This window comes from Antechinus flavipes, chromosome 1 (genome assembly GCF_016432865.1).
Source record: "Antechinus flavipes isolate AdamAnt ecotype Samford, QLD, Australia chromosome 1, AdamAnt_v2, whole genome shotgun sequence".
Lineage (NCBI taxonomy): Eukaryota > Metazoa > Chordata > Mammalia > Dasyuromorphia > Dasyuridae > Antechinus > Antechinus flavipes.
This window is the reverse complement of record NC_067398.1, coordinates 661,369,067-661,396,564: the sequence shown is the minus strand read 5'-3', so window position 1 is coordinate 661,396,564 and position 27,498 is coordinate 661,369,067. Positions and strand designations below refer to the sequence as shown.

The window sequence follows — 27,498 nt, the reverse complement described above, 5'->3', positions numbered from 1 at the left end:
TAGACAGAAAACGTCTGAGCTGCCCTGTCCTTGTCACTCTCTTCTCTAGGGGCAATGCTGCTCCTTCTTGATTCCTCTCTTACCTGTCAGACCTCTCTTTTTAGACTTCTTTAAAGAGCTGGCTCTTCATTCAGGTCACACCCACTGATTATGAGTATCACTCAAGGCTCTGTCCTGGGTCCTCCTCTCCCTCTGCACTATTTCATTTGGTGCTCTCATCAGCTCCAGTGACATCCATATACAAATGATTCTCAGGACTTTTTATTTAGCCCTAACTACTCTCCTGCTCTCCATTATCACTGTCAACTGTCTATTGGGAGTTTTAATGTCACATAGAAATCTTAAACTCAATTATGTGCAAAACCAAAGTCACTTATCTTTCCATCTCTTCCTGCTTTTTTAATTACCATCCAGGATACTGACATTCTCCCAGCCATCCAACCTGGGAGTCATCCTCTGGCTCTTTCACCCTCCTCCCCATAGCCCATCTCTTGTATATACCTTTTCTCCTCTCATCCTCCTGCCAAGGAGTGGCAGGCCCACACCAGCTCCTGCCTGGGTGATTGCAAGAGCCTTTGGATTGTTCTTCATACCTCAAGTCTCTCTCCACTACACTTCACCCTTAAGTTGTTTGTCAAATGATCCTCCTAAAGTGCAAGACAATATTTCCTACCACCATCACCATTTGACAAACTTCAAAAACTCTCTATTATTCCAGGAAATATAAAATCCCATTTGGCCTTAAAAGCCCTTCATAATCTGGTGCCTTCCTACCTTTCCTGTCTTCTTACACCCTACTCTTTTCCATGTATTCTTTGATCTAATGACACTGGCCTCTTTACCATTCTTTGAATAAAAGGCTTGATCTACCAACATGGAGCATTTTCTCTGGCTGTTTTCCATGCCTTGAATTTTCTCCCTCCTCATCCCCATCTCCTTAATTCTTTGGCTAAATAAGTCTCAACTAAAATCCTACCTTTTACAGGAGTCTTTTCTGGTTCCCTTTAATCCTAATGTCTTCCCTCTTTTGATCATTTCAAATTTATCCTGGGATGAAGGGAAGAAAGGAGGGAGAGCTTGTTTATTTTTTGGGGTGTTGTCTCTGCTGTTAAACTGTAAGTTCCTTGAGGGTAGGGACTTTTTTTTTTTTTGGCCTTTCTTCATATAACCCTTCATATACTTATATATATATTTATATATACATATACTTAGCATGATGTCATGCCACGTAATAAGTAGAGGGCTTAACAAATGTTGACAGGATTGTCTAAATCATTGATTTGGAAGAGAACTCAGCAACTTCCAGTCTAGTAAGAATCCCTACATCATCATCAAAGTTTAGTGGTTATCTAATCTTTGTTTGAAGTCTTTAAGGGGTAGGAAACTCCCTCCAACTTAAGGCAGTCCATTTCATTTTTGAATTACCATAATTGTTACCGCTAAACATTGGTCTTCTTTCAATAAGATGGTACTTTATAAACCTAATGTTTAGGTTTACAAATGTGAGTTGTTTTTATAGCCCTTATTGCTTCCACAAACAGAACGTTTCCAATCTTTCTTCTCATGATAGCTCTTCACATTTTTGAATACTTCACATCCATTTTTTTTCATTTTAAAAATCTGTTTAAAAATTTCTTCAATTGATTCTCACATATTATAGTTTAGAGTCCCACTCTGAATAAACCATAGTTTCCTCAATATTCTTTCTCTTCTTCAAATGTAGCACTCTAAAATGGTCTACATGTGCTCTGACCAAGGCAGAGCGCCAGAACTATATCCTCTTCTAATGAGGATTTTATGCTTCTATGAATGATATTACATTACTTCTTTAAGCAATTATGCAAAATTGTTGAATAAGGTGCTTTCAATCCACTAAAAACCTCAGATCCTATTCACATAAATTGCTAACCATGTTGTCTCCTTCATAGTGTTATTTGTGCAATTGATTTTTTTGAACCCAAATATGGTCTTTACATTTGTTTCTACTGAATTTCTTACAGATATAGCACATTTCTCTAGCTTGTTAAGAAGTTTTGCTTTGTTCTAATTTTTTGGATCCCAAGATTGTTAGTTGTATTAGCCGTCCTACCTTTAAGTTTTAGGATTCTTACAAAGTGATGTCAGTTGTCTAATTATAGCATCGTAATTATCCTTTCACACCTGTAAGATTCACACATTAGTTCACACATTAGCCTTTGAGATTCACAAGTCAGGATTCAGTATGAGATTCATAAGTTCAGTGGAGGAGATTCACAAGCCACAGCTTCCACAATCCCACTCTGGGAGAAGGAGTCAACCTTTGAGTTCACACCTTTAAGAGATCATATATAAGCTCTTGGAGCTTGGAGCCTCAGCCAGGAGTTAGTTGGGGAGATTGAGAAGCCAGCAGTCAGGAGTTGAGCTAGAGGCAGGAGCTGGAAGAGCTAAAGGACAAGCTGCAAGAGCTCTTGGAAGCAAGGGGGGAGATAGGCCTCTAAGAAAACTAACCGGGCTATTTTGGAAGAGTTAATAAAGGACTGAACTTTTAACAACTGGCTATAATTGAGGTAATTATTGATCTGAACTGAAACTAAAGCTGCCTCCAGAAGCTCCCCAAAAAACCTACTCCCAGAAGACGATCATAATTTAGAGAAGAGAACACTACATTTGAGTCTTCCAGGTCACATAAATTTCTCCTGGTAGAGATCAATCAAGCTGGAATCACATAATCCCAGTTCTTATTTTATAGGGTTGATGGCTCAAAAGGTGAGTTTTGCCTTATTTGACTCAGGTCCCAGCCTTCAAAACCTTGATTTGATGTATTCACAGTGCTGCTGGGAATCCTCTCCAGCTCTTTCTATACTCTTTTTTTGTAAATTCCTTGAGTATAGAGATTATCTTATTTGCTTGTACTTGTATCCCCATTCTAATGAGAAGCAAGACATGTGAAAATGATTATGGTACAAGAGAGAATGAGAAATACTCAAAATCTAGAGCAAAAAAAAAAAAATCTAGAGAAAGCTATAAGCAAAAATCTCTATATCCCTTCCTTTTGGAATTTATTATGGTACTTTGACCAGGATTGGTAACCTAAAAACTTCATTTTTAAAAGTTGTAATAGCAACTCACACGCAAAAGAACTTTTAAGTCCAAGGAAAATACTATGAAAAATTTGAGAAGGGGCAGATTATTGTCAGCTGATCAGGGATCACATTCCCCATCTGAACAAATGAGGGAAACTACGGCTCATAATGAGCAATTCCTTAGTAACAAACCTGGGAAAAGAACGAAGGCGCCCCCTTTCGAGGCTCTTTCTGCTATACTGAATGAAACCTTTTTTTAAAAACCCACTCCTTGGAAAGTTTCCATGTGAGATAGTAGAGCTGGAAAAAGAATTCCAATCCTTGTTTTCCTACTTTCAAGGTGCACACAGTGACAAAAGCATTTTTCAGTACCATGAGACCCTCTAATCTCATTTTACGGGGCAGAGGCTAACTTGGACATAATTTGGGACAGGCGCCTTTCAGAGTTGGAAGACCCTTTAGGAACTGATTCTGCGAGAGGGGGAGATGAGCCCTAGAACAAGACACAGGACCCGTGAATGTGAGGAAACAGGGAGCTCGGGGCTACAGTCCCTGGGCACTCCCGGGTCAGGATTATGATTTATGTGGTGCTTCAGGGGCACTTTCCCCTCAAACGCGTGGCTCCTGACTGCACAGCAAGAAGCCTCCCACGGGGAGAGCAACGGGAGTAGTAACGAAAAGGACCCAGGATACACTTTGGCCAGGGAACTACGGTTCTCTGCCCTGAGGTCACAGGAAGAATTAGCAGGAGTGTCCCGATCTGGATTATGCAGGGTTAAGTGTGGGAGATGCAGAACTCGAATATGGCTGGAGACTGAAAGAGCTCTAGAGATAAAAGTCCAGGCCTTGCATCCACCTGGGAGTGCCCAAGATCAGGGCCCCGGGGTGCCACGTGAGCCGGAAAGGTGTCAAACGCTCAACAAATAGGTCCTGCCTCGAGCCCCAATTGGCGGGATCGGGAAGTGGAGTGGCTGCTGATTGGCTAAGGCAGTCCAGAAGCTCTTGTTGTTTGGCTACTCGAGGTCTATGGATGCTAACGATTGGTCGAGAAGGGAGACGCTTTCTATTAGTGATGGGGGCCATACCTGAAGGCTTTCTGCCACGATTGGCAGGTGGCCGTGGCTTCGGGACCAATCAGTGCGAGGAAACTTCGGGTCTCTGGGTGGGAGGACTCCGGCGTTGGGAGGCTGGGAGGACCCCTGCAATTCTCTTGGGCGCAGCTACTGCCCCTAGCTCGAGCTCTGAGGTCGTGCCCGATTAGAGGCGTGGGGACTGCGTGTGTATAGGGGCGGAGGGGCCTGCTCCAAGCTCTCTCTTTCTCTGCGGCTCCTACCCTCGCTAGGCCTAGGTTGTGCCTCAGTTTCCCCATTTCTCCGGCGGAATCCGCTCGAACAGGCGCCGGGGTGGTGGGGAGAGGTGGGCAGCGGCACCCGTCACCCTGAGCCCTCCTCCCCACCTCCTCGCTCCGGCCGGGCGCGGGGTCCGGGGCGGGGACACACGGAACAGCGTCACGTACCGGGAAGGAAGCAGCCGGAGCCGGCGCGGAGCCGGAGCCGGGCGAGCGGAGGCGGAGCGGAGGGGCCGGGCCGGGCCAGGCCGGGCCATGGCAGGTACCCAGGCCGGGGACTGGAGCAGGGGGCCGGAAAGGGGCGTGCGGAGCTGGGCCCGCCCCGCGCGCCCCACCTGCCCAAGCCCGGCCCCTGCCTGTTCCGAGGATCCTGGCCCGGCCTCCCCTTCCCGGTTCTCGCCTGCTTGTCTTGGATCCCCGCGAGCCCTAGTCCATCCCTTTCTATGCCGACGGGTTCCCAAGCCCCTCCCCGCAGGCCTGGCCTGGCCTCGATCTTCTCCCGAGCATCCCTGGCTCCCCTCCCCACACCCACCGCCGCCTCTCTCACCCCCGGCCTAGCCTGGTCCCATGCCTCGGTCCCGCTTCCCGGCCCTCCCCAAGCGCCCCAGGCCCTCGCCACCGTGTCCCGTCTCCCGTGCCCACTTTGCTCCCTCCTGCCTTTCCGTGTCCCTAGCCCTAGATCCACCGTCCCCTGCTGGGGCCGGCCTCGCCGGGGAGGAGGCGCTGGAGGAGGAAGAGGAGGAGCCCGAGCAGGAGCCAGGCCCCGAGACCCCTGATGATTCGGAGAAGGCAGCCCCCGGCTGCGGCCCAGGCGGTGGGGCCGCTGGGACGGGAGTGGGCGGGCGCGGCTGCGTGCTGACCCGGCGCGGAATCACACTGCGGGTGCTGCTCAAAGATGCCCTCATTGAGCCCGGGGCCGGGGTCCTCTCCATCTACTACCTGGTGAGAGCCCGGGGCGGGGGCGAGCCGAGCGCTGTCCGGCCCTCCCCTTCCCTCTCCGGCCCACCCTCCCAGTCCATAAAATGAGGGTGGGGTGGGGTGGGGTGGGCAAGGCAGTTAGATGTTCAGGTTCCAAGGGCACTCCCACTGCCCATCGTCCATCCTCTGGGTTCTTTAGAACCCCCTCTCTCCTTGGAAGTTTGGCGGAGCTAGTCCTGTACCCTGTATCCTGTCCTGTCCTGTAGACAACGGGGTTGGCCCCGGGGGCTAGTCCTGTACCCATCACTGTATTTGCTCTTATTCTCGGCTTACTCCTTCCTTCCGCCTGCTTCCCCTCCTTTCCCATTCTAGGGGAAGAAATTCATTGGGGATCTGTTGCCAGATGGGAAGATCACCTGGCAAGAGACTGGCCAGGTGTTCAACTCACCCAGTGCTTGGGCCACTTATTGCAAGAAGCTGGTGAACCCCGCCAAGAAGTCGGGCTGTGGTTGGGCCTCGGTCAAGTACAAGGGTCAGAAGTTGGACCAGTACAAGGCCACTTGGCTGAAACGGCACCAGCCCAATGCTCCCTCTGCTGCAGAGGAGGTGAGATTAAAATGGGGGTGAGGTGGGAGGTGAAGGTCTCCCAGATTCACTTCCAACTGCCGACAATAGCTCACATTTCTATAGAAATTTTACAGATTACAAAACACTTTTCTTACCACAGCTCTCTGAGGTCAGAGTGCAAGGATTATCACCCCAGTTTATCAAGTAGTAAACTGAGACTCTGAGAAGGCAGTAAAAGATGAAGTTGGGATTCAGATCTAAGTACCCTTACCACTTACCACATTAACACTTACAGCCCAGTCAGGTCTTAACTAGACTTTCTCCAACTGCATTTCCCCATAACCCCCCAAGGTAGATCAGCCTTTGGGAACAAAGTAGGGTGTTGACTATATCAGAGGTGGGAGAGATTCCATGTATCTGAGCTTGGTCAAGTCAGACCTCTTAAAGGTGGACCTAAGGAATGGAGATGGGAAGTAAAGAATGGTCTAGGTAAAGGTATACAGATGAGAGCAAATTTAATATAAAGAGTTAGGTAAAGTCCTGGACATCTAGGACTAAGAACTACAGGATAGGGGAAGGAAAGGAGATTACAGAGGGAGGCTGGGTCCAGATAATTGAAATCTTTGGACTTTGAACATTTGAAGAATGGCAACATAGGAGCAGTGAAAGTCATAAATGAGTGAGTGGGTTAGAAATGTGACATAGTAGGGAAGAGGAAGAAGGCACTGAAACTGGTTTCCAATCTCAGCTGTGACACTTACTAGGTAAAGCTTTGTGAGCTTTGGTTTCCTTATCTGGAAAATGATATTCTCATCTATAAACTAATTCTTGAATTACTGACTCCATATAGTTTTTGTGAGAAAAGTGCTCTGGAAAACTTGGAGGGCCACAGAAAAGTGATGGTTAGGGTTATGTGGGAAAATGCTTCTGGAGACCTAGGCAGGAGCCAGGACCCCGGGGAGAGTAGGAGAAATGGCACTGGTTCCACTGCTTTAGGCCCCTTGTAGTCATTGCTTATTGTAGCCAGCAGAGGACAGTAGAATAATAGAATTTCTGATTGTAGTCCAAGGCTCTTAATATTTTTTGTCTTGGACCCCTTTTGCAGAATGGTGTAACTTATTGATGGACTCTTTCTTGAAATACTATTTTTAAATGCATAAAGTAAAATATACAGGATTACAAAAGAAATAAATCACATTGAAAAAATTATCAAAATATTTCTTAAAATAGACTCCAGGTTGAGACCTTGATCTAGGTCAACTGTCATTTTTGCAGATGGGGAACTGAGGCCCAGAAAGCCTGAGGACCTTTCCCAAAACCACATAAGTAGTAAGGAACAGAGCTGGGATTCAGAGTCCTAACCCATTGTTCTTTCTCTTAGGCCTCCAGGACTGGCTCTGGACTGCCTAAGTGACCAGACTATTTGTGTCTACCTACTTAGAGTCTGGTCAGTGAGGGTGAGGAAGAAGAACTGTTAGAGGAAGAAGAGGAAGAAGCAGCAGTGACTCGGGAAGGGAAGATGCTGACCCCGGCTTCCACCTCAGCCCCCATCCTCTTGGAAGAGAAGGGCAGGAAGCAGTTGGGAAAAGCCCTGACAGAGTCTCCCAACCCAGGTACCTCTAAGCACTGGCAAGAAACCTGAGCTGGGAGTGAGGCTCTGTCTCTGACTCAGTGTGGCCATAGGAGATCTCATCCCAACCCCGAGCCTCAGTTTCCCCATATGTAATTATTCCCACCCTTTCTCCCTCCTATTGTGGCATGGTAAGGGCTAAAGGAAAGACTGGCTAGGAAAAGCCTTTGGGTGGGATATAGGTGGTGTTCTGAAGAAATGAGGCATTTACATACAGTGAAGTAATTTTTAAAAATTGTTGTCATGCAGTCTGCAAAATCTGCATTTTCCCTACATCTCATGCTCTGATTTCTTTTCCTCCCCCACCCTCTGCCTGATTTTCCTTAGTTTTATTCTCTGGTCTCAGCTCAGTCCATTTCCCAGTGAATGGGGTTTTAGGAATAGGGGCATGGCAAAGGCTGGTTCTTTCCTTTCCCTACCTCCACAACTTCCTTCACAGAGGCTGGACCCCCTGGGAAGCGGCTGGAGAACAAGGGCCGGGTGCCAGTCCGATACTGCACCCTGGGCAGCCGGGATTTGGCCAGGTTAGTCCTGCTACCCTGCTCCTGGTAAGGAAACCATTGGCCTAAACCTCTCAGCACGGGCACCTCCTGGGCAGAGGCTGAAGGGCTTTGAGGTGGGGATGGGGTGGGGGCTTTTTTCCATGGGGTTGGCCCCTCTGCTGTATCCCAAGGAGGGAAGAATCTGTGCCTGAGGTTGTGGGGGCTCCTGGGCCTGCAGGAATCCTCACACCCTGGTAGAAGTGACATCCTTCACAGCCATCAACAAGTTCCAGCCTTTCAACGTGTCCGTGTCTAGCAACGTGCTGCTTTTACTGGTGTGTGTCCCCCACCCCTCCCCAAGTGTGCTCTCTTGGGTCTTCCTCTGTATTTCTGAGCCTCTCCTCCCTTTCTGTCCCCCAGGCCTCTCTTCCCCGTCCCATTGGAGCTGCCTCTTTCTTAGCCCCCTAGCTTTCTGACTTCCTCTGCCCCCTGGACTTCCTCCCCTCCCTCTCCTATCTCTCTGGACCTTCTTCCTTCCTCTGTTCCCAGTGAATAGACATATGTAAGCTGACATGGGTGCAAAGCCCTGGGGGGGAGGGAAGGGGTAGCCAGAATGTGTCCCACAAACTCCGGAAGCTGGAGCTCTGGAAGCTGCTAGGTCAGGGGGCCTGTGGGGGGACGGTCGTTCAGTGTTCCCTCTCCCCAAGACAGTTCCGGCTTCTGGCAAAGCCCTGGGGTGGGGGCGGGGTCAGAGAAATCTCCAGAGACAGACTCAGCTGGGGGAGGGCCAAAAAGAGTTGGTGGCTGGGGGATTTGACGAGGGCCTTCTCTGATGGGCTGGGTTGTGGGGTGGGGGGCTCCTCGTGGCTGCTGCTCTGATCCTCCCGTCCCTTTCGTCTGGCCCAGGACTTCCACAGCCACTTGACGAGGAGTGAGGTCGTGGGCTACCTCGGAGGTCGCTGGGACACCAACAGCCAATGTGGGTATCGGAGCCAGGAGGGTTGGGAGGCGGGGAGGGTCGGAGCTCTCGGCACCCCCCTGACGCCCCTTCTTCTCCCACCTGGGCAGTGCTGACCGTGCTGAGAGCCTTCCCCTGCAGGAGCCGTCTAGGCGACGCCGACACGGCCACCGCCATTGAGGAGGAGGTGGGCCTGCGGCGGCACTTTTGGGTGGCGTTTGGTGACTGACGGGCAGGAGCGGGCATGACGATGGTTGGCGAGAATCTCGTGTGTGACTTCCGCTTTCCTCCCTTCAGATCTGCCAGAGCCTGTTCCTTCGGGGCCTCTCCCTGGTGGGCTGGTACCACAGTCACCCCTACAGCCCGGCCCTGCCCTCCTTGCAGGACATCGATGCCCAGATGGACTACCAGCTCAAGCTGCAGGGCAGCGGCAACAGCTTCCAGCCCTGCCTCGCCCTGGTGTGCGGTGAGCTCAGCCCCGGGGGTGCTGGAGGCCGGCGGGGCAGGAGGCTCAGGGCACCCCGGCCCCTGCAGCAGCCCCGGGGGTGACAGCCTGTCTCCTCCTTCTTTCAGCCCCGTATTACTCTGGAAACCAGGGGCCGGAGTCCAAAATCTCTCCGTTCTGGGTCATGCCGCCCCCAGAGGTAGGTGGGGGGTCTCCGCGAGCCGGGTGAGTGCTGGGCACAGGGCCGCATCCGCAGGGACAGAGCATAGGCTGCGCCTCAGCCAAGCAGCTCCTGGCAGTGCTGGGGGCTCCCCAGGCTCACCTGCAGGGGGGATGTGGTCAGAGGATGGGCTCAGAGACAGGGGTGGGACCGGGATTGGAACCCAGTCCTCTTGGCTCTAAGACACACTTGGTGCCAGGATCCCTGGGCCCTGACCAGAGGCGACCCTCTTCTTTACCTAATGGGGACAGTCAGTGCCGCTGGCCCGGCTCCATGCGAGGGTCGTGGTGAGGAAGGCAGTCGGGAAACTCCCCATCGCAAGAGGAGCGGGAGCCGTTGATAAGTCAAAGAGCGCCCGGTGCAAGGGGCCTTGGAGCCCGCGCGGGAACCTGGGCCTTGGGCACAGAGCCGCTAACTTCCCTCCAAAGCCACACAGGCTGTAATTCGGGGGCCGGGGGCAAAGCCACCTGCAATGCAGAACCTGCCCTTCTCCTGCAGCATCTGCCAGGGCTCCGCGTCCACAACGGAGAGGGCCGTGTACAGCTCTGCCCGTAGGGAGTCCCCAGGGAGCACCTTGAGAATGCTGGGGCCCTGGAAGGGGACGGACATCTTTTACTGGGGGGTCCTTGCTTCACCGATCCCTCGGGCTCCTGGTGGGAAACAGCCACCACAGCTCCAGGCGCATGGAATGGCAGACCCGAGAGCGCCAAGTGCATGGAGCATCCGACCCAAGAGCGCCACGCACACGGAACATCTCCATACGCACAGAACATTAGAACCCAGAGCTACTCGTGCATGGAACATCCAACCCGAGATCTCCACATGCATGGAACATTAGAACCGAGAGCTCCACGCACACAGACCGTCCAACCCAAGAGCTCCACACGCACAGAACGTCCGACCCAAGAGCTCCACGCACACGAAACATTAGAACCGAGAGCTCCACACGCACGGAACGTCCAACCCGAGAGCTCTACACACACAGAACATTAGAACCAAGAGCTCCAAGCGCACGGAACGTCCAACCCGAGTGCTCCACGCACACGAAACATTAGAACCGAGAGCTCCACGCACACAGACCGTCCAACCCGAGAGCTCTACATGCACAGAACATTAGAACCAAGAGCTCCAAGCGCACGGAACGTCCAACCCGAGTGCTCCACGCACACGGAACATTAGAACCGAGAGCTCCACGCACACAGACCGTCCAACCCAAGAGCGCCACATGCACAGAACGTCCGACCCAAGAGCTCCATGCTCACTGAGAGGGCTGGAGAGATCACCTGGCCCCGGCTCCTTTGAAGCCCAACAAACAGGAGACTTGGCCAAGCTCACACAGCTTGAGGTTCACAGTCAGAGGACTCAGACTTGAATCCTGGCTCCGCTCCTATAGACTTCATTCGGAAAATGAAAAGGACTTAAGGATTTAAGAGATGATGATAAAGGCAGGGACCTTGCAGTTTAGCTAAGCAGAGTGCTAAGCACTGAGAGTAGAGGCAAAAAGCAGCTGGTTCCTTCCCTCAGGGAGCACATGGTCTAACGGGCCCCACATGCACTGACAGCTAGCAGGGCTGAGATGCAAACTCAGATCCACACATTGAACTTCCCTGCTCTATGTGTTTTATTGTCCAGCCTGCTACTGAGCTTCTTCAGAAAAGTGTGGGCGCAGGTTAGCAGCTTTCTGACCCAGTCTCCTCTTTCCTACAGCAAAGGCCCAATGACTATGGAATCCCCATGGAGGTAGAGATGACTTACATCCAGGATGGGTTCCTGACCAATGACATCCTCCATGAAATGGTGAGGCCGTGGGCTCTGGGGACATCTGATAACTGAACCCCAGGGGCTGATGGATGGGATGGAGAGGGAGGAATGGAGGAGCTCATGAAAGAGAAGTGTTCACTGGGTCCCAGTGTTCCAGGCTGGCACTGGAGCTCGAGTTCCAGGGAAGGGTGGGCCCCTCCTAGGCCAGGAGCTGACTCACTGCCCACCCCTCCATCCCTACTGCCCCATGTAGATGCTGCTGGTGGACTTCTACAAAGGAGCCCCAGATGTGGTCAAGTTTCAAGACCTGTGGAACCAAGAGCAGACCTACCTGGACAAGCTGAAGGTGAGAAAGACTCTGGAGTCCAGCACGCACAGCAGACCCCTGCCCCTGCGTCACGCCAGCCTCTGGAATCTGGCCTTGTCCATAGTATTCGCTGACTGGCTTTCTTGGAGGCCAGAGCAAGCCATCAGCTGATACATGACTTAATGGTTCATTTATAAGGGACTTGATTGTGACCCAAGTATGTTTGAAGTATTTATGTACTTCTCACATTGAAGCTAAACTCCAAACATAGAACTTGTAGTTTTTACCAAAACCCAGGGCATGCATTTGCAAGTTGTTTTTCCATTACTTTGGAACTGCTCACTGCTGCTGAATCTGGAGTTGAAAATCCAGCCTCAGTTACTAATTAGTTAGGGGATCCTAGAGAAGTCCTTCAATTTCCTCCTTTATAAAACTGGAATAGATGTCTTCTTAAAAACTTCATAAAACCAGAGAAATACCTGTCTTCAAGGTTGTGAGGCTCAAAAGACAAAATACAGAAAGCCTTTTGAAAAATTTCCAGTGCCATATAAACACTCTTATTACTGGGGAGGAGCAGTTAAAATTGCTGCTTTTGTTGTTTGTCCTTTGTTGAAGGCGACTATAACATTAGGGAGGTGATGTCGTGACATGCAAGTGAATTGGATTTCAGTGAGGGAGGGCTGGGCAAGGTCTCCTGCCTCACTGCCCCCTCCAGAGCCAGCTGGAGCCACAAGCTAGATGTAGACAGGAGGACTGGAGATGGCCCTGGATACCTTTTTAAGCTAAGGTCTCCAAGAGGCCTCAGTTTGATTGAGGCTGCAGTCATTCAGGGATGAAGGCTTGGTATCTCTATCTCTAGTCCAAAAAAATCTAAATAAATCAATGAATGAATCTGGGTGGAGGGAAGAGACCCTCCATTTCTGTCCAGTGCTATATTTATATTCAATCTGAGCCAATCAAGACCCAAACAGTGACCAAATGGGGCTTGGCCTAGGACCTATTTGTGGCCAATTAGAATAGAATGGTTTTGGTTTAGGGCCTGATCCTTAAAGAGGAATCTAGCCAGTAAACCCCACATATTTTGGGAGGATAGAGAGGTGCAAAAAGAAAAATGAATGCTTTTAAAAGCCTCTGTAGGTAAGGATATGATACCCTATGTGGACAGAGGGAAGGAAGAAAAAGAGAGAAGAGGGAAAGGAAAAAAGTAGGAGGAAAGAAAAGAGGGGAAGAAGGAAGAGAAGGAAAGAAAGAAGGTCATTTCTTAAACTTGGAGATATATCTCTAGAAAGTTTGGGGTGGGAATGGGTCTTTTCAAGAATTTTTTGGGCCCTGTTATATAACTGCTGGGCTTTTTTTTAGGTTTCCTTGGCCAGCAGGACACCAAAGGACCAGGGCCTATGCCATGTCTTGGAACAAGTCTACTGTCTCCTTAAGAACAGCAGCTGAGGCCAGACAGCTTCTGGATTCTGATGTATTACAGAGTGGCAGGGGGAAAGCTGATGCCCCCAGTGCAACGGCAGCCAGCCCCTGGCAGGTCAGGGATCATCCCAGTGCCACATAAACTTCTGAGGCAGGAGCTGGCTGTTAGTGGAGGTGACCAGCCGCTTTGTACTACTGACCATTGCTCTCAAGATGGGAAGGTGGCTACTGATGGGGGGTGGGGGGATGCTAAGTCTTCTCCAGTTTTACTTTGCTGTGTTGCATGTCAAATGTCTCTGTTCCCCCTGCCCTGTTGGTTCTGGGCTATAGGATATAGCTGTTTTTGTTGTTTTTTTTGGAGGGGGGGGCCACAGTTGTTGCTGTGCCAGTTCATTCAGGTGTAATTTATTTGTGCAATGGTAGTGTTCAGACAATAAAGTGAAAAAAAAAATCACATCACCTTCTTGGCTAATATTTCTGATTCCCCCCGAGAACCAAATCCAGGGTCTCCTCACAAGGAGGTTCCTGGGGGTTTGACTACTATACTACAGAATCTATACAATATTATAGAGTATGGATGAATTTAGTACTTAGAGGGATTCAACTATTTCACATTCTTTTCCCCTCAAAGGGCACTTGAGCAAAGTTGCCGGGCCTCCCTGAACTGAATGTCTGGTTGTACACGCAACTGGTACAGTGTGTCTGACCAGTGAGGCAGTTGTGGTCTCTGGCTTAGCCAGAGATGGCTACAGTGGGAGGAGGAGGGCTGGATTATGCTCTAGACATTTCATTTTATCTCCAAAAAGTCTTGAGAAACAGGTACTCTTATCCCTATTTTACACATGGGGAAACTGAGGCTGGGAGGTTAAGTCTCTTGGTAGAGGGTTCCATAGCTAGCAACTGTCTGAGATTGGCTGTCTGTCCTAGCTCCCAAGTCTACTTGTGCCTGATATTTAAGAGCTGTGTATGGTACAGGATGAAGCATGTTTTCAGAAAAGTGAAAGTCCTTTGTGAATCCTAAATGGACATAAAAATGGTTATTAGTACCACTTTATCATTTCAGAGACTCAGTATCTATGACACTATCAGGGCACACATGGCTGCTTTTCGGGCAGTGATGTGAGGCTAAATTGACATTTATGGATTTCGTGAGAATAAGGCACTCTACCACAGATCCAGCGGGCCCACGTGTGCTGGCTGTTAGAAATGGAGGCCTTTTACTAGTTCCAGTTCCTTCCTCAAATCCCATCATCCACTCACCCAGATGCCTCTGCCACTGTCTCCTGTTCCACCTCCATCTAGATCGTGGTAACCCCTTCTTGCCTAGATCAAGCCTCACCTGCACTAACTACCACATCCTATTTCATCTATTATTAGGAGTTTGCCCATCTTCCCTTTTTCCCCCTTCCTCCCTTCCCCCCCCTCCCTTGCAGCCGCTTTTCTGTCTACAAATATTCCCATTTCTCCATTCTCCAAATTCTCACTGCATCCATCCCAACTACTGTTCCTTATCTTTTGTGACTAAACTTGAGAAGGCTCTCCCTACTGGGGGGACACTTCTTCCTCCCACTCTCAGCTCCCCATAATCTAGCTTATGACAAAGCTGCTCTCTCCAAAGGTATCAATTATAACGAGTCTGATAGCCTTTCCCCAATGCTCATCCTTCCTTTACCTCTGCAGTCAATACCATTGATCACCCTCTCCTCGATACTGTCTAGGTTTTTGGAGTCACTTTGCTGGTTCTCCTGTCATACCCACTACCTGCAAGTGTCCCATAGGGATCTTACCTTTTCTTTTGATAAAATACTATGATTGATGCCGACAACTCAATTTCTCTGAGCCACTTCATTTTGTAGACATCTCCACCCCCCTCCCAACCCCCCCAGCTCCCTCTCTCCTCTCTTCCAAGATCAAATATACAGTAATCTGGAGTCAGCCATGGACTCTTCATTCCACCGATGCTGGCCTCCTGGCTGTGCTATCAGCAAGCCACTTTAGCGCTTGTATATCTACTTCCCAGCTTCCTTTAAATTTCAGCTAAAATTCTACCTGCTACAGGAAGCCTTTCCTAAGCCCTCTTGCTTTACAGGGGCTTTTGTCTGTTGACTATTTCCTTTCTCTTATTGGTGCAGAGTTTGCATGCTGTGTCCCACTAAGCCCAGATTATGTCTAGCACGTCCTAGGCACTTAATGCTTACTACTGGTGTTTAACAAGAGCTGGACATTGGCTCCAAATCCCAACTGTGGGACCTTGGGCCCAGGCATCTGCAGAATTAAATTGTTCTACTTCTAAATCCTATGAGGATCTCTGGCTAAGGGCTCCCAGAACAGTTTTGATTAGGAAATATTTCAGAATTTTTTCCCTCCCAAAGACACAATGAAAAAGTAGAGACACGTAGAAAGAGAAAACATTTAATACTTTTTAAATCAAGATTACAATTCAATTTGCCCTAGACAAAGGAGAAACTGTAACAAAAGTTATATTGATCATCTGAAGACACCCTGCTCCCCTACCTCCCCCCAAATGAACATAATGGTGGCTCCTATGGGAATGATGATGACATGGCTAATCTATACCTCCATCCTCTCCTTTTCATACTCAGATCTAGAACTGAGTGGATAGAAGCCAACAAAAGACTTGTGGAGGCCTGGGCGGCACCATTGGGCCCCAGGCATGGGCTGCGGAGATACTAGCATTACTGTAAAGCCGTTTCATATTGCTGTTCCTGGAGCGGGCCCAGAAGCCTTCAGCACCCTGGGGACCAGCCTCCAGTTGGTACAGGGCAAGGAGGGCAAAAGCCCAATGGGTGGGAAGCCAGGTCCCAGCTCTGACAGCTCCGCACCAGTTAAGGGGAGTGGGGGCAGGAGACAGGACAAAGGGAGAGGGGAGTCCGACACAGATCACGAAGGAGAGAACAGGGAAGAGATGCCACAGCCGAGTCCGGCAGGTTTCTCAGGGAGGATTCAGTTCATCAGACTTTGTGCTTAACCCTTCAGAGGAGGAGGCTGGCTTGTCGGGAATTTGGCAAGCCACAGAGGCAGGAACCCCTGCTGGCTCCTGGTGGTCCCATGTTTTGTTTTTTGGGGAAGGAGGACCCTGGCAGTGCCAACGTAACAGCAGCTGCCATGTGAGTAACAAACATACATCAACATGCTCAATTAAAAAGAAAAGTTAAAAGGATACATTGCTTTCTGTATCTGTCACACTGCCAATAAGAGGAGCAAAGAGGAGGCAGTGTCTGCAAAGGAGGCAATAACTCTTGTGTTTTTGTAAGAGTATGAGGCTGAGGAGACATCACGGGGCAGAAGTGCTGCCGGAGGAGGTGCAGGGGCAGGGGGCACTGGGCAATGCTTTTCTTTCTGTGCTTGTGGCTCGCTCTCAGGGCTTAGCCCCCAGTGGCTATTCCCCACCTCTCCCCTCACAGCTGGTCCTGGGGTACCAGGGGAGTCCTCTGGCTCCTGGCTGATCTTCAGGTTCTCAAGGAGCTGGTATCTAGGCAAAGCTGCTGTTCTGTGGTCAGAGAAGCCACAAGGGGATCGTGCTAAAGGGATCTGGGACCCATTGCCTGCAATGGGCTGTGGCCGAGCCTGGGGATTCTGGAATCAGGGCACAAATCTGAGGAGAATTTGAAAGCCAGGCCTCTGGGTACAAATTGCCTCTTACTTCCACTTAAAAATCACCATACTATAGTTAAGTCTCCAAAGCCTGGCCCACACTGTTATACATTAGCTTCTGCTTATAAGAGAGAAAGAGAAGAGTGGGAGAAGGAAGAGAAAGGAAAGGAAAAGGGGAAGGAAAGACAATGTGGAAAGAGGCAGGGGGAGAGAAGGAAGAAGGAAGGAAGGGAAGAAAGAAAGAGAATGGAAACACCAAATTTCTTATTTCAGCCAGTTAAGGCAGCAGAACCTGAGGCAACAGGGCCATGACCTCAAGAGGGACCTGGCTGATACCTACAGGGATAGTCCCCGACCCCAGCCCAAGTCATAACAGGTAACACCTCCCAGGAGGAGGCTGCAAGCAAGCAAGGCACACTAGGGGCACTCACAGGGTGAGGGGGTTGGCTTTCCTGGGCTTCAGTGCTCGGTCCTCCAAGGTCCTGTGGCCCAGGACTCGGCTGCCAACCTTTGGCCACAGCCAGCAGAAAAGAACTACTTAGACCAGCAGGGGAAGAAGAGAATAGAGGGAATGGTCTCCATGACATTCCTCCATTCCTTAAAGACCACTCCGAACACTTCTGAGGAGGTTCCTGGTTGTGGTCACAGATCCTACACTTGCTACTGCTTTAGTTTAGCCCTGCAGGACTTTTTCCTAGTCTTGGTTCAGAGAAGGGGCAGAATCTTCCAAGTCAACTTGAGGATCTTAAGGAATGAGAACAAGTGATAGCTAGGGCCTCGGGTGAGAGGTTGAGAATATCTATGGCTATGGACCAAAGAACCAGGTCACCCTCAAAAGACAGAGATAGCCTTTGAAAGTTCCTTGGTAGGGGGCCAGAGCAGGGGAGCGATGGCTGCTCAGGCAAGGAAGCATTTAGAGAGGAAGCTTAGTGTTTCAAAGAGCACCTTAGTGTTACCCCTTTGCATGGGAGCCCCCAGCCAAGTCCAGTCCCAACCAAGTTGAGGGACTGGCTGAGAGGGGGAGCATGGCTAGTGGAGTCAGTTGAGTAAATGACTTCGATCCACCCAGGCCCCTCAGAAGCAGCAAGTGAATGAAGAAGGGACAGTCTGGAGATGGATGATGGGGGTAAAAGGTGGAAGAAGAGAGGATACTCCCCTCCCCACCAAAAATAACTTGGGTAGTCACTAGTGTCTTATGTAAACTTAGGTGATTTAAACAAACTGTGTTTCTCCACTTCCATCACCATAAACACCACAAGACCCCCTACACTGATTAAAACTTACTGGCTCATCCTTCTTTGCCTATACTCAACTTGTAACTCAACTAGGTAGCATCCACCACTTAGTCTTCTCAGGGCAAGCTGAGCCTGACACAGGGATCAGGACTAAGGGGCTTTGCTGCCTGAACCTTTGCCAAAGGGACTGGGGCAAGGGGAGGGGAGGAGGCAGCAAGCTCCTTGAGGTCTCTCAGGAAGTATCAAATCCATGGAAAGGATGGAGTTGAGGGGACACCCAGTCCAGATAATCTGACACCCTTCTGGCATGGGCAAGGTTAATACTATCCCACTTATCTTCCAGTGAGAGACGGATGTCACCAGGAACAAAATGGAATGCAGGAGATCAGGCCTGGCCTTCCTCATTAGGGAGAGGAACAGGAAAAGGGAGGAGGAAGGGAGGGCAGGGAAGGAGGTGTGGAGAGCAGCCATTTCACTGAGGTAGTGGGACCAGCACCTCCACATAGTTGAGGGGGAAGAAGCCCGACTGGCCGTTGATCATGCCTTCGTACCAGTTTTCATCAATCTGATTGGTCAGTGTGATGATGTCGCCCTCTCGGAAGCCCAGTTCCCCATCATTCTCAGGCTCAAAATCATACAGGGCCTTGCAGCTGGGCTGGTCCAGAGGTGCTAGGGAAGAGAAACAAGGGGCAGAGTTGAGTGATGAGAGACCCCCGAGGCCTGATGAAGGGTAGTTCCTAATGACATCATTACTCTTCGATCCAGAAGATCCCTTCCAACTCTATATAAAACCTAAGCTTTTTATAGCCTAAGACTCTGTTCCTATCTTTCCTGAAAACCTACCATCTCTTCTGCCCTATGAAACCTCTGGCTTTCAAGACTCTCCAACCTCTCACTACTCCTCCACTCCCCACACTCACAATGAATGACTTCTGTGGGCATGCTCCCTGTACTGACATGGATGAAGTTTCTGGGGATCAGTCTCTCTAGTCTTCACAAAACAGACAATTTAAATGCTCCCAGCTTGGTAGTTCTGCTTTTAAATTCCCACCATAGAACAATAAAGTGCTGGAGGAAGACTCCAGCTGAAGTTCATTAAATCTCCATTTTTGTGTTTCCACTTACATCCAACTCTTCATGACCTCATTTGCTGTTTATTGGGAACATAAACTCAGCCCTTAAATAATACTGGCAGAATGATTTCAGCATAAGCTTGTTGCAGCATTCAGAGAAACAAATTTTGAAATGGCTGCTGTATTAGGTAACAGACCATCCTTACCACTAGACTCTCATTTTGATCCATTTGATCCCTTGCTATAAAGGCAGATTCATGGCTCTTCATGATTCATCTCTCATTCCCATATCAGGGCTTCCCTATCTATACTGGATGACAATACAAAGTTGGCCCCAGGTCCTTCCTCAGGGGGAATGGCTGCTGGATTTCCCTTTTCCATAGCCAGGAAAAGCCTGTTTTTTGACGACCAGTTGCAGCAAGCCTGAGAGCAGGATATTAGAGGCCCCGTGGGCTTTTTCCTTTGCTATAGGTCTGCTAGAAAGACAGGCAGAAAGATAGCAAAGAAAGCATAATCCATTTTGATCTGGTTTATGGTATTCATCTTGTTCTCCCTTTTACCCTTCCCAGCTTTGGTGCACCAGTCAGTCAATTCCCAGTTCCTTTAAGAAAACGTCTCATACACTAGCCTAATTAGGCCTATATCCAAGGCTCTCATTTTGGAAGGTGCCATTTATTTCCTTATTTGTTCAGTCAAATCGCTTAACCTCTCTAAGTTTTTGGCAATGGATCTACTCCCCATTTGTATGTTTAAAAAAGTGGTACGACCCATCCAAATCAGCTACTTCGTATTTGTTCACATATCATATTTATTCCTAAGAATACTGTCACTTTATTCCAAGAGTATAAGAACCTCTAGGGAAGGAACTATTTTTTTGTCCTTGTATTCCAAGTACTAAGTAGGGCCAGACATATGGTAGGTAGATGCTTAATCAATGCTTGTTGGACTGAATCACATCCCATTGAAAGGTCACAAAATCCTACTGTAACATAATTGAGCTAAGTGTTCACTAGCAATGATGATAACAACAAATGTTCCTAAGGACATTTTAAAGTTGACAAAGTACTTTCCCTACACAGTGATCACATTTGACTCACCATAGTCTTATAAGCTGGGTTATTGCAGGTATTATTAACCTGATTAATCAATGCTGGCCAAGAAATTAAGAAGGAAAACCGGCTCAGGGCAGTTAAATACACACACTGCCTCCAATGGGGCTTTCACTTCTCAGTTCCTTCCAGTTCCACCCCATCACTTGTCTCCAGTATGATGAATATCTTTTTGACCATTTTTACTCTTGCATAGGAAAAGAAACACTATGCGGCATTACCAGCAATGTTATAGGAGCCAAACCCAGAAGTCAAGCCCAAATGAAAACCTTGTTCCTCTCTTAAGCCACCCCAACTTGGTGGGAATGGGTATGGATTTCATATGCTGGATCTCAAAAAGTTCCCCAAAGGAACACCAGGAAATGATGAAGCTTTCCCAGACTGGTCATGGCTGGGATTTCAAAAATTGGGAATGATTCATTCCTCCACTGAGTGTCTTGACTTAGGGACTCTAGAAATTTCCAGGCTTTACTCTTGGTGTTTTCAGTTACAGAGGCCCCTGAAGACTCTTGCCTCTCAGTAAAAGAGCCAGGACCTTTGGCAGCTTTATGTAATACACACCACGTTGCACATCTACCCAAAATGGGCAATTTGGATCCCAGAGAGTATACTGTACTTTCCTGGCACAGAGTCTAGAATACAGTAAGCATTTAATAATAGTCCGAGTCTCTGTATCTTTGCCTAGAATGTATTCTCACCCTTTTTGCTAAAATCCTACTCAGATGTTGCCCCACCCTCACCTCCCCTAAGGTAGCAGAATATCATTCAATGCCTTGATCATACATATGTCATATACAAGCTCATACATCACAAGTCTCTGGTTTGCAGCTTAACCCCCAACTAGACTGTGGTGAGACTGAGGGAAGAGATAAAGTTTTAATTGCATTCTATATTAGCCCCAGAAGCTAGCATGGTACTCTACACATATTAAGCACAACGTCTGATGAGTGAGAGAATGAATAGTTTTTTTATGGTTTAAAATTTTTTAAGGTTATATCTTCCTTCATCCATTTCCATTCACAGTCTGATCCTAATACTAATAAAGAAACACATTGTATTTTTAGATCAACTGCAACTCATAAGCATCTGAACTGTGATATTAAAGAACCCCCAAATCATTAACTGCTATGAAAAGAAAGTCCTCTTAGGGACAATGTGTTAGTGTTCCACCCGGGAGAGAAAGGAAGGAAAGCAAGCATATTAGTGAACAGAAAGCAAGCATAAGCAAGAGAAGGAGGACAGGAAGAAGAGAGGAAGAGGGAAAAGAAATAATCCATTAGCCAGAAGTGACAGGATGCATGCAGCTGGGGGCACACTCACGCATACTCCTGATGGGGGTCCGGATGGGCTTGTCAGAGGATCGGAAAGAGGAAGAAGCTGCTTCCAAATCAAACAGAAAGATAATCTTACAACCAGGCTATATGTGCTCATATAGCCTCCAGATGCTCAAAGTCTCTTGTGATCACAGGCTTCCAGAGGCTTTTGGAGATAAGGACCAGGGAGCATAACCCTTTTCTTCTTTTAGGACAGGGATATAGGCCAGGGGAGATGAAAATGGGGAGAGTGGTAAGTGGGTTGAGGTAGCAGCCTTCAAATGACCTAGGATGACCCCTTCTTCAAGTCTGAAAGGTAACTCCAACCTCAGGAAAGCACACTGGCCAGCTGGAAAGCCCAGGACTCTTCTCACCCCAAGCTGCCCCATCTTAGAACTCCCCCTACCTTTGGTGTTGCCTGGCTTCATAATTACCTGTGATCTTGGGGGCGGGGGCACAAGGGAAACCTCCATTGGACTGGTCAGGCTCTCCAAAGTCATAGGAATCTCTAGGCTTTGGCTTGTATTCCCGCTTGGGGCGGGAAGAGGCTTCCCGCATCCTATGGGCATGGAAAATAATCAGTGAGTACCAGAACAGGCGGTACCAGCAAGCCCAATGTCAATGCAAGCACAGATGCTAAACATTTCAGGATTGCATCCTCATTACTATTAACAATCTAACAGCACAATCTCCTCTTTCTCTCTTCTCCATCTCTCTGTCCCTCTACAAGGTTATGACTTTTTCCAAAGGTTGGTAAGTCCTGGACATGATGATTTTGAGATTCTTAACTTTTCCAAATCAGAACACCCCTTTACATGGCTATTTCAAAACCATGTAAATCATTTGACTTTTGAAATTGGGAAAGCTGAAATTCAAAGAGTGACTTTTCCTAGGTTATCCTTAAGATCCCAAACACCTGCACTTTCCAGATTACTGTGTACATCTCTGACTCAGTTCAACACTTTAGTAGATTTAAAGTTTACAGTTTTTGTGGTTTCTTAAAAAAGGAAATTGGCATGTCTTGGTCACTTTGGTGATGAGTCTCTATCATCCAGTGACCAGCCTTGTCCAATATATACTGCCAGCTCTGTATTCAAATTCTTTCCAGCTTGCATTCTGAAAACTTGGAAAGCATGTATCAGCATAAATCAACAGAAGAAGGGTAAGTTTTAGTACAAGAAGACCATGACAGAGGCAGGTCTCCCTATTCAAAGTCCCTGGTTAATCCTACTAAGTGACTATCCCAGAGCAAAGCTATCTTAGTGTTCTTTGATAAACTGATTTCCTCATAGCATAGTTGTGGAAGTTCTGAAAGGACAAGAGTTTCCGCCGATTTCCATCAGAGCAGACAAGCAGGTTTTAGAGCCAGATCTCTTATTCTATTCACAGGACTGAGAATTGGAGGGACCTCAGAGATGTTCTTGTGTAAAACCCTCATTTACACTTGAGGAAACCAAGGTTCAGGCAGAGTGGATAGCTTTCCTCCAGGATCCTATAGCTGGTTTCTGACTACACCTCTTGGGCCAGTGTTTTGGAGAAGTCCCTGCTTGGGACAGTGAGGTAGTTTTATCTGGAATTAAGAGAAGAACTGACTGAGAATGCACTCAACATAAAAGCTCCTTCTCATTGGGTACACTGAACACAGCTAGGAAAAATTATCCAAAGCAAATCTTGGGAAAGGATTATCACAAGCTCTGCTTGGGGTCTCATTTATTTCCCACTGTAGAAATCATAACAAAAACCTGTTACACATAAAAAAGCTGGATAGCTCAATATAACAAAAATCAGTCCAAAATCAAAACATTCTGCTAATAAGACATAACATTTAAACAGATAAACTGATATCACTATCATCTGAGGATCACTAACAACTAGAGGGATCAGGAGCATCTTCCTGTAGAAGTTGGAATTTGAGTTGAACTTTGAAAGAAATTAGGGTTTCTAAAAGACAAAGATAAGGAAGGATTATGTCCTGAGAGGAGTCCAGGAAGGGGTGGACAGCCTGTTTAAAGGCCTGAAGGCAAAAATAAAATGTTGAGTTTTGAAAAATAAATTTTCTATCATCTTTACTAGCATCTTGTCCACATTTTGCATCTCTTAAAAGAGATATTCCCCGAAGTTCAGTCCTTGCACCTCTTCTCTTATTTTTAATATTCTTTTCCTTGAAAATCTCAAAAACTTCCAAATTCTATAGCTTAGCGGAAAAACCTTAAGAGACCATCCAATCCAACCAACTCATTTTCTCAGGAAAGTTAAGTCAACTATCCCAAAAATGACTTGCAAAGCTTTATTCCAGCCCTGACCTCTCTCCAGTTCCAGAATCGTATCTCCTAGAGCCTAATATCCTATCAGGTCCCCCAAACTCAACATAACCAAAACTATGAGAAGATAATTCCTTCTATTTCTACTTCTTTTTTCTGACCTTGCTATTTCTAGCAATGGTGTTTGCTGTCCACCTGATATTGATAATTTCAGTGCAATCCTTTCTCATCTTTCACATAAAACAGCAGCAAGCATTTATATATATTTTAAATTTTGCAAAGTGAATTACAAATACTCATTTTTTCAATCCTCACAACAGCTGTGGAAAGTGAATGATTTTTATCGCCATATTATAGTTAAGGAAATGGAGGCAAATGGGTTAAATGACTTGCCCAGGGCTACACAGCTACTAAGTGTCTGAGACAATTTGAACTCAGGTCTTCCATTACTGTGCCAACAGCTGCTCCATTATCCGGTCAGTTTCAGCCATCTCCAATCAATAACCAAGTTCTGTGAATTCTAGCTCTAAGACATTCCTCACAGCCATTTCTTTGTCTCTACTTCTATTGGTGCCAACATAGGAAGGGCCTCATTTGTCTACCCTGTTCCACTGGCCTTCCCACCTCTCCTCACTAGCCCTGCCAATCCATCCTTCACGCAACAGGCAGACCTCATACATAGATCACATCAAGTCACTTCTCTGCTCATAACCTTTCAATGACAACCAGTCACTGCAAAGTAAAAGTCAAACTCCTTAGTATTATTTAAAAAAAAAAAAAGCTCATGCACTACTATTCCCAATCAGCTTCCTTGCTCTGCCTCCCATGCACAGGCCAAACTCTGGAAGCTCTACACCTGTACTTCTACTATTCCACATGCCTTCTCTTCTCCTCCCACATCACCAGGGAGGACATTCTTGTCCCATCTAGCACACCAGCATTGTGTGTCCACTAGACCAGGAGCTTCATGGAAGGGGTAAGAATAGAGATCATGTTCTTGAGGAGCAGCAGTACTGAGGCAGGAGCTAGGCTTCTGAGCTGGCTGACCCTTCCCATCTAAGACCTTAGCTAAGCCACTGGCCCTATCTTGGTCTCAGTTTCTTCATCTGTAAAATAAAAAGGATTGGAGACCATCTCTAAGGCCCCTCAGACTTAGATACTTCATAAAATCCTACACACTGCCCCATTCCAGAAAACCAGAATGTCTTTCTTCTGTCACTTTTACCACATTTATTTTATGGTCTAGTGATGCCGCAAATATCCAACTCTGCTCCTGCCATGCATTGCCCGGATGACTTAAGGCCTTTAGTACCCTCACCTGTAAATGAGTGGGTGGGACCTGGCAGCTCTAATCACTTTCAGCTCTAATCTACGATCCTAGCATGCATTTATTAGGATCCTTTGCTTTCTTAATGACAACTCAATTGCTATTTCCTATGGGAAGCTTTTTCTGATCCTGCTAACTTGTTGAATTATAATAAATGTGGCAGAATGATTTTCATAAACCTTAATGCAATGTTGTTTTTATAGTTAAAGATGATCTCTTGTCAAGCTTCTGCATCTGCTGAAATAATAAAGTGCATTTCCATTTTCATAACAGCAGAGGTCACTATTGCTATGTTTCAGACTGCAAAAATTTTCCCTTCTCCCTTCAGAACTAGGCTGATCATATGCACAAAACAGAACTTCTTAAATTAGTAAAGAATGCTCTTTCGGTGTAGGTGCTAGGCTTCCTAAGCAATTCTAAAAACTAGGCTCTTCTGAGACTGAGGAAAAGACCAGGGCTGTGTTCCTAGGAGAAAAAAATTTATTATCTCTGAGAGGATCCAGAGAGCCAAACCAAATCCAGGGCATGTTCCAAGGCAGGGACAAGGCCCAGATCCCAGTCGCTCATTACAAATGGGCTCTCTAGGCTGCCCTTCTCCTCCTTCATACTTGAAGAGAGCATAGAGGAGGAGTAAGAGTAAGTAAGGTGTCTATATTCTGTTTTTCTGTCATCCTTCCTGGGAAAGCTTACCTGCGCTTCAGCTTGTCAGCCAGCTCATCCAGGATCTGTACTGCCTGCCTATGGTAATCCAGCTGGGCATCCACCAGGGCTGAAAGCTGGCTCACCTGTTCAATCTGCAAGAAACACAGTAGCTCGAGGCTGGCCTCTCCTGTGAGGCTGCTCAGGTGGAGCTGAAGGCCGGGAGGCATGAAACTGACTGCTTAACTTTTCCCTCAACAACCAAGCATGTCCTCTCATGAAACTCTGTGGTTGCATACTGAAGTGCCTCCCCACCTCCCCACCTAGTCAGATCCTATTTAGACAGTCTGAAACAGACAGGACCCTGGCTCAACCAGAAGAACTAAGTTTGAACTCTAGTTCCAACATTTACTAAACTGTTCCTCAGTTCTTTCTGATTTTTCGTGATCCCAATTGGGATCCTGTTGGCAGAGATACTGGAGCAGTTTGTCATGTCCTTCTCTAGTTCACTTTACAGATGAGGAAACTGAGGCAAACAGGGTTAGATGACTTGCCTAGGATCACACAGTATAAAAATTAGAAATCTGGTTGCACTGCAGCCTATTCTGGACTGAAGCTTAGAATTCTCGCCAAGGATTGCTCCTGGAATCAAGTCAAAAAGCAGCATCCCAGGTGAAAGAGCAGCTATCACATTGGAGCCACTGAGACTGAGCAGAGGAGGGAGGATGGAGGCCATCTAGTTCAACTCCTTCCACCCAGAAGGGGAAACTGAAGCTAGGCTCAGTGACTTCCCAAAGTCACAAAGGCCCAAGGAGCCCTGGCCCAAGGCTGGTCCCTTCCCTTCCCCTGCCTGACTTCCAGGACCTGGGCAACAGCCTGGGGTAGTAAGGAGGAGCCCTTACGTCCGTCTCTAAGAGGTTGTGCATGCTGGTCTCAGCCACTTCCTTGGACTCCTCAAACTTCTCCATGGCCTGACGAAGCTCCTCATCTGCTATCTTCCCCTGGCGCTTCTTCTTATAGTCAAAGTCCAGGCGCCTCCCCTCTAGCTTTTTCAGATGGTGCTGAGGGAGAGAAAAGAACAGGCCCCACATGTGACAAGGCTCATGGGGAGCCTTGCAGCTCTATCTGCAGGAAGAATCCCTATGTAAGCCTGAAGTGCTACAACAGAGTGAATTACTGTTACAATGCTACTCAGATGTGCACACGTGTGCAGTCACCGGGGAGCTGGAGAGCAAGGGGGACTTCTGTCTTATCCACGGGCGAGAACAAAGAGAAGCAGCAAGAGACTGGGTTGGGGAATTTGAAGGTGTCTCTCTAAATGGTCTGTGTTTGCTCCTGCTCCCCACCTCCACCCTGAGGGTGACACATGCCTCTTCGAACCATGACAAAGCTGACAAGTGTCCCCATTCTTACAGCTCCAAATGCTAGGTCAGAGGAATAGTAATTAAGGCAGGTACCTGGATCTCCTTCAGGTCTTTATCACAGAGATTCTGGAGGGGATCAATAAAATTCTGTTTGACTTCTATGTCCAGAGAATCCTTCACTTCTGCCAATCGCTTCATTGATTCACCAGCATCCAAAAGGGCATCACCTTCAGAGAAGAAAGGGTATTAGGGCAGTTGGGATTGGGGGGATTGGGGGGGGGCGCTTTCTCAGGGCCAAAATCACCTGGCCATGCCATTTTCCTGCTCAAGAACACAGTAAACTCCCTATTATATATATATATATATATATATATGTGTGTGTGTGTGTGTGTGTGTGTGTGTGTGTGTGTGTATATATATATATATAAAATAAACTACCATATAT

General features: G+C 47.8%; 2 protein-coding genes across 6 annotated transcripts in view; one reads left to right on the top strand and one right to left on the bottom strand.

Moving 5' to 3' along the window:
• The first annotated feature begins 4,159 nt into the window (after positions 1-4,159).
• Positions 4,160-13,571, top strand: MPND (MPN domain containing). 2 transcript variants are annotated; one of them, XM_051971909.1, is made up of 13 exons: positions 4,160-4,672; positions 5,084-5,352; positions 5,701-5,934; positions 7,337-7,508; positions 7,965-8,049; positions 8,246-8,342; positions 8,914-8,986; positions 9,076-9,152; positions 9,263-9,431; positions 9,539-9,609; positions 11,338-11,427; positions 11,645-11,737; positions 13,058-13,571. In XM_051971909.1, the coding sequence occupies exons 1-13, from the start codon at positions 4,666-4,668 to the stop codon at positions 13,142-13,144; spliced, it is 1,524 nt and encodes a 507-aa protein (XP_051827869.1). In that variant the 5' UTR covers positions 4,160-4,665; the 3' UTR covers positions 13,145-13,571. The 2 variants fall into 2 exon arrangements, with proteins under 2 accessions (XP_051827869.1, XP_051827868.1); XM_051971908.1 differs by lacking the exon at positions 4,160-4,672 and having other exon boundaries at positions 4,682-5,352.
• Positions 13,572-15,513: 1,942 nt separating this feature from the next.
• The window catches only part of SH3GL1 (SH3 domain containing GRB2 like 1, endophilin A2), a 93,021-nt gene continuing 81,036 nt past the window's right edge, over positions 15,514-27,498 (bottom strand). For 2 of the 4 annotated variants that reach the window (XM_051971914.1, XM_051971917.1), the window contains exons 5-10: positions 27,147-27,280; positions 26,592-26,750; positions 25,741-25,844; positions 21,897-22,021; positions 21,470-21,529; positions 15,514-18,636 (exon numbers count right to left, since the gene is read on the bottom strand). In XM_051971914.1, the coding sequence (XP_051827874.1) occupies positions 18,440-18,636; positions 21,470-21,529; positions 21,897-22,021; positions 25,741-25,844; positions 26,592-26,750; positions 27,147-27,280 (779 nt within the window). In that variant the 3' untranslated portion in view covers positions 15,514-18,439. The remainder of the gene's footprint in view (positions 18,637-21,469; positions 21,530-21,896; positions 22,022-25,740; positions 25,845-26,591; positions 26,751-27,146; positions 27,281-27,498) is intronic. The other 2 variants (XM_051971915.1, XM_051971916.1) reach the window with 2 other exon arrangements.